At 46.3% G+C, this 6,000-nt stretch overlaps 1 protein-coding gene across 1 annotated transcript in view; it reads left to right on the top strand.

Moving 5' to 3' along the window:
• Positions 1 to 1,607: 1,607 nt before the first annotated feature.
• The window catches only part of ULK1 (unc-51 like autophagy activating kinase 1), a 147,357-nt gene continuing 142,964 nt past the window's right edge, over positions 1,608 to 6,000 (top strand). Inside the window, exons 1-3 of the mRNA XM_060249366.1 lie at positions 1,608 to 2,752; positions 3,988 to 4,080; positions 4,200 to 4,241. Of these exons, the coding sequence (XP_060105349.1) occupies positions 2,663 to 2,752; positions 3,988 to 4,080; positions 4,200 to 4,241 (225 nt within the window). The 5' untranslated portion in view covers positions 1,608 to 2,662. The remainder of the gene's footprint in view (positions 2,753 to 3,987; positions 4,081 to 4,199; positions 4,242 to 6,000) is intronic.

The following is a 6,000-nucleotide window of genomic DNA, read 5'->3' as shown; positions in this document are numbered from 1 at the left end:
ACCTGGACTCTTTCTTTTCTCCTGTTCCAGACAGACTAACACGGAAACCCAGCTTGATCCATCTCCGGAAAACCCTGTTGGTGTTTCAGGCGCTACTGGAGAGAAATCTAGCAAAAAAATAAAAATAAAAAAGCAGTGTGATAATGGACTAATATCCAGAAAATAATAATTACCGTACTCTTTACGCCATCTTTCATTAGAACATAAGAGAAGCCATGTTGGATCAGGCCAGTGACCCATCCAGTCCAACATTCTGTGTTACACAGTGGCTAAAAAAACCCAGATGCCATCAGAAGGTCCATCAGTGGGACACTAGAAGCCCTCCCTTCCTGACTTGTGGAAGGTTTCAAGCATCAAGGCTGACAGGGTCTTTTTTACTTTTTACTATCAAGTCACTGTTGGTATGGTTTTCAAGGCAAGAGATGAACAGAGATGGTTTACCATTGTCTACCTCTGTAGCAGCTCTGGACTTCCTTGGTGGTCTCCCATGATAAGAACATAAGAGAAGCCATGTTGGATCAGGCTAGTGGCCAATCCAGTTCAACACTGTGTCACACAGTGGCCAAAAGCCAGGTGACATCAGGAGGTCCATCAGTGGGGACAGGACACTAGAAGCCCTCCCAGCACCAAGAATACAGAGCATCACTTGCCCCAGACAGAGAGTTCCATCTATACCCTGTGGCTAATAGCCACTGATGGACTACTGTTCCATATGTTTATCCAATCCCCTCTTGAAGCTGTCCATGCTTTAGCTGCCACCACCTCCTGTGCCAGTGAATTCCACGTGTTAATCACCCTTTGGGTGAAGAAGTCCTTCCTTATATCAGTTCCAACCCAACTGCTCAGCAATTTCATTGAACGTCCACGGGTATTGCCAGAAAGGGAGAAAAGTCCTTCTTTCTCTGTCCCATTTATAATCTTGTAAACCTTTATCAGCTCCAGCCACTATCCTTTGTTATATTGTTAGTTTAAACGTGGCATATTATAAGCAATGTTCCCTCTAAGGCCATGGAGTCTTGCGAGCAAAAATTCGACTTTGTGAGCTACTGGCATTGAAGTTGTGAGCTTTATGCTTTTGGGGCTATTTGTGTGAGCTGGAGGCCAAAATCTGTGGCCTAGCTAGCTCACACTAACTCAGTCTAGAGGGAACACTGATTATAAGATATATTATTGGCTATTTTATCCTATTTATTGGATTTCTGTTTAGAATGCTTTTAAGCCGGAGGTCGCTCCCTCTGAGCCTAGAAACGGGGCGAGGGGGATACAAATGCAATAAAATACAAAAAAACCAAACAAGGTGCGGGGTCTTCTTGGGGCTTGTGTGCTTGTCCACCTGGCCACTCAGGTGATGCAGCGTGCCGATGGGCCTGACTGGCCCGCCGCCCGGCTGGATCCCGCCAGCGCCGCAGCAGAGCCTTTCTTCTGACTCACAGCCCAGGCGGAGAGGCAAGCGCGTCTTCCTTAAAGGCCGCCGGCTCTTCCCCGCCGTCGCCTTTAGGTGGCTGCTGTTGCCGTCTCCGTCTGGGTCTGCCCAGCTCCGATTGCGCTCAGCGCGCCTGCGCCGGCCGGGGAAATAAATAAATAACATTAGGAAAGGAGGAGGCGAAGGAAAGCGAGCCGAGGGAGGAGGGCGAGCCCGAAGCTCTCCAGCGCCCCGGTCGGAGCCGGGCGGCGATCTTTTGTCTGGAGGTGAAGAACGGCGGTAGCCGCCGCCGCCGCTGCTGTTGTTGGAGCCGGGCAGGCACCTGCGCAGCCCCGCCAGGGGATCCCCAGCATCGCGGCCGGCTCGACGCGGAGGCTCCCCGGCGCGCATCTGGGCAGCTGTTGTGCAAACGGACGAAGCAAAAAGAAAAGAAAAAGACTGCTGGGGGGGCAGATAAAAAGACGGGGGGAGGCCCGGAAAAGCGACTCTTAAGGTGGACTGGCGCTTCCAGTCCCGTTTAGGCTGCTTTTAAGGCGGAGCCTTTGCTTGCCAAGGTGAAATTGACATCCAGGTTGGAATTACTCTTTTTTTTTTTTTTTTTTTGTAATCCTTCTTGCATCAGCCTGGTATTTTTTTTAAATCGTTCTTTTTTTTGGAGATGGATCGATAAGACTTTGTTTTTGGCCCAGGGAAGGACGGTCGTCTTTCTGTTCTCGTGTTCCAGACGACGAAGAGGGTTTGATCCCGGGAGGGGGGTGGGGAGGGAAGAATCCCGGGTTCTTGCTACCGTTGTGTTTCTCGTTCCCCTCCTGGCCAGAAATGGGGCAGATTTGCTAGCCGGGGGGGGGGGGGGGCAAGAACGAAACCTCTTGTCTTTTTTTCCCCCCCTCCTGTGACCATGACTAAATCCCGGCCTTTTTGCAGAAAAAGACAGCCGATGGAAGGAGCCGAGCTGGGAATTGAAAGCCAGAAATTTAGCAGCCGAGAATTGGACGGGAGAGAAGGTTTACTTTTCCAACAAGTTTCTAGTTCTTCTTGATCGTTCTTGGAGAGGAGGGGGAGGGGCGTCTTTGAAAACTTAAGGCTCTTTTTTTTTTTTTTAAGGAAAAAAAAATTCAAATAGAGGAGGGGGAGGAGAGTTGGGTCAGTCCGCCGGTATTTATTTCCCCCTCGTTTTCATCTATACATACTTTGTTGTTGTTTACCGACCCTTTTGAAGAGCCAAAGAACTAAAAAGACATGGAAACTGTTGGGAAATTTGAATTCAGTAGGAAAGACTTGATCGGCCATGGAGCTTTCGCTGTGGTGTTCAAAGGGAGACACAAAGAGGTAAGTCGAAATAGATAGAGATAGCATTTTCCTCCATCCCCCCCCCCTCAGTTGAACTGGGAGCCTTTTTCGCCTTATGTTCTTTGTGTTGGGAGAGGGCTAGATATTAAGGACGCTCCTATTCCCCCTGATTTTACACACTGAGGGAAAAATCTGTTTCGACTGGCTTTTTAATAATAATAATAATTATTATTATCATTTTATTTTCCCTATTAATATTAGACTGACATCTAAGTCTGTTTACTTTCTGAAAGTTCTGCGCCAAGCACACAGATTTGAACCACCTGCCCTTGGGAGTCCCATGGCTTCCCTAAAGGTGCAAAAATGGCCTGTTTGGGTAGCCACAGACAGACACAGCTGCTGGTCTGGGTTTCCATAGGTTCTTTCTCCCACTGAAATCCCGAAGGGCTTTCTTCCAAGGAAATGAGGTCAGGGTGAAACAAATCCCCCCTTGAGTGATCTACTCAGGAGTAAATCCCACTTGACACTCAGAGAATGCCCTTCCAAGAAAACAGGATGGGAGAGATCAATTTGCTGCAAGATTTTTTAAAAATAACTTTTAAAAACCCTTTATGGCTAAATAAAGTAACTTTGTAGGGGGAGTTGGTGGGTTTGGGGATGGCGGTGGATGTAATTCTCCATCACAGCCTGAAAGCCCTAGGACTTTGGACAGGCAAACAGAACCAGGCCTAAATTTCTCAGTTTGCCCAGCTGGGATCTAAGGCTGTAGCAAGCCAGCAAGCCATTGCAGTATGGAATTATAAATATTCAGTGAGGGAGTCTGGGAGACCAGGAGGTGAATATGCAGCCCTTCTGATGTTGATTTCCAGATAATTGGAATAGAGTTAAGTGTATATGAAGCTTCTTATCCCCAAAGATTAGTCCATGTTGCCTTAGTGGTCTTACATTGTTATATGTATCACCTTAATTGTTTTGATTAAACAAAAGAGATGCAATCCATCAGTGGATTTAAAATACATATGTACATACTCGAAACAGTGCATGTAAGTTCCTATAGCGGCTTAATTAAGGGGACAATGGCCTTTTGCAGCTTTTTACAGAATCTGTCTTGATATACTGGCAGTGCTAATTCACTCAAGGGCATGTTTGAACATGCATGGGTCAAGTTGCTGAACTGTTCTTGTGTTCTGAAGCACTGTGACCCATTCAGGAAACCATCTGTGCCTCTTCTGTTTTATATCTTTAAACTGTGCCTGTACATTTTTCACTTTCAGAAACCTGAACTGGAGGTTGCGATCAAATGCATCAACAAGAAGAACTTGGCAAAATCCCAAACCCTCTTGGGGAAGGAGATTAAAATACTCAAGGTAAAAACATGAGCACCGCAAATCATTGGACTCTTGCAGCCTTTCAGTTAAGGGGGCTGTTTTTGTGCGTGCGCCTCTGCGACTTTGTTATGCTTATCTGTCTTTCTCTCTCCTTCTAGGAACTGAAACATGAAAACATTGTGGCCTTGTACGATTTCCAGGTATTACTTTTCATGGAGGGTGATGGATTGAATGAGGAGGGACGGAGGAGGGCTGGGGACATAAGATATGCACTTGGATGCAGCAAGAGGTTTGTTTGGAGACTCGGCCAAAAAGTCTGCATGTATCTTGAAAACAGTCCGGGCTCTTAACTGTTGGCCAAAAGTCTACATATGTGGGAGTGTAGATGCTGGAAACAGATAAATGGAATGGTGGAGGCTCTTTTGAAATGCCATGGATTGATAAGGGGCGTATGGTCTGTTTCTAAACGATGACACTTGGTCGTAATGGCACCGCTGTTTTCACCCGTCTGTGTTTTTGAGTCCTTAATTATATGGTGTTCAGGATTTGTATATATACACACAGAAAGACTGGAGAAAAGCTGCTTCCGTTCCCAGCTTTCATTGCAGCAGCTTCCCCATACAATCCACTTGACCTTAAGCTGGCCTGTCTATGTTGTTGGTATTCTGTTCAAATAAATGGCAAGTTCTCCTATTTGGTGACGATAGGATTGGAAGGGGGGCAGCCATAGCTCAATGGATGTGCATCTGCTTGGCATGCAGAAGGTCCCAGGTTCAATCCCTGGTATCTCCAGCTAAAGGATCTAGTTGTAGGTCAGTCCTTGGCCTCAGGTGATGTGAAATACTTCTGCCCGAGACCCTGGAGAGTTGTGGATAGTCTGACCAGACAGTACTGACTTTGATAGGCCAGTGGTTTGAATCAGTAGAAGGGTCGCTTCACGGGGTGTTTCAGGACCCAGCTCTATTATCCTAGAAAACCAGCACTGAAATCCTAGAGGGGGTAGGCATGTGACTCTGTTGCAGCCAGAAATAAACAAGAGTATCCCAGGCAGAAATGCTTAGCTGTTATACAGTGTAAAGTAGCTTAGCAAAACTAAAGAGGTGGCAATTCTCTTGTGAAGGGTCTTTGTTGTTATTGCTCTGGTCTGTACTTAACTCAATTGCATCTGAATTTTAAATAATTACATGTTGGGCTGGACTTGACTGTTTGACCCTGTTCCCTCCCCCATCTGCTGAAAAGTGCCATTACATCAGAGGTGACTTATGGTGACCCTGTAGAGTTTTAAAGACACAAGACATTCAGAGGTGGCTTGCCATTGCCTCTTTCCATGTCATGGCCCTGGTATTTCTTGGATGCTGTTAAGTTTCTGAGATCTGATGAGACTGGGCTAGCCTGGGCTATGGAGGCCGGGGCATTTATTTAATCATTATATATATATATATATATATATATATATATATATATATATATATATATATATATATATATCTGCCTGGTAAGGCCCCCCCTGCATAACATCTGATGATGTGAGCTTTTGTTTGCAAAAACAGATGCTCAAATCAAAAGCTTTCTCAGCCTTTAAGGTGCCACAAGACTCCCGCTTTATTTGTTACTGAAATCCTGATGTCGACTACCCCACCTACCTGAATCCTTCCCTCTGAAATTCTGGAGAACTTCTTGTTTCTGTAGTGAAATCACCAGACAGAGGCAAATCCTCCAGCCCAGTTTTTGTTGTTCAGTCGCACAGTCGAGTCCGACTCTTTGCGACCCCATGGACAAAGTCACGCCAGGCCCTCCTGTCTTCCACCATCCTCCGAAGTCTGCTCAAATCCGTGTTTGTTACATCAGTAACGCTGTCCAGTGCCCAGTGTCAAATCCTCCTTTGGATAGCAGACACTGACTCCTGTAAACTGATGCCTGAGCTAGCCCAGTCCCTTGAACTGAATGGCTTGAGCTAGC

The sequence above is a fragment of the Heteronotia binoei genome, chromosome 11, assembly GCF_032191835.1.
Source record: "Heteronotia binoei isolate CCM8104 ecotype False Entrance Well chromosome 11, APGP_CSIRO_Hbin_v1, whole genome shotgun sequence".
Classification (NCBI taxonomy): Eukaryota; Metazoa; Chordata; class Lepidosauria; order Squamata; family Gekkonidae; genus Heteronotia; species Heteronotia binoei.
This window is presented reverse-complemented; position numbering and strand designations above follow the sequence as displayed.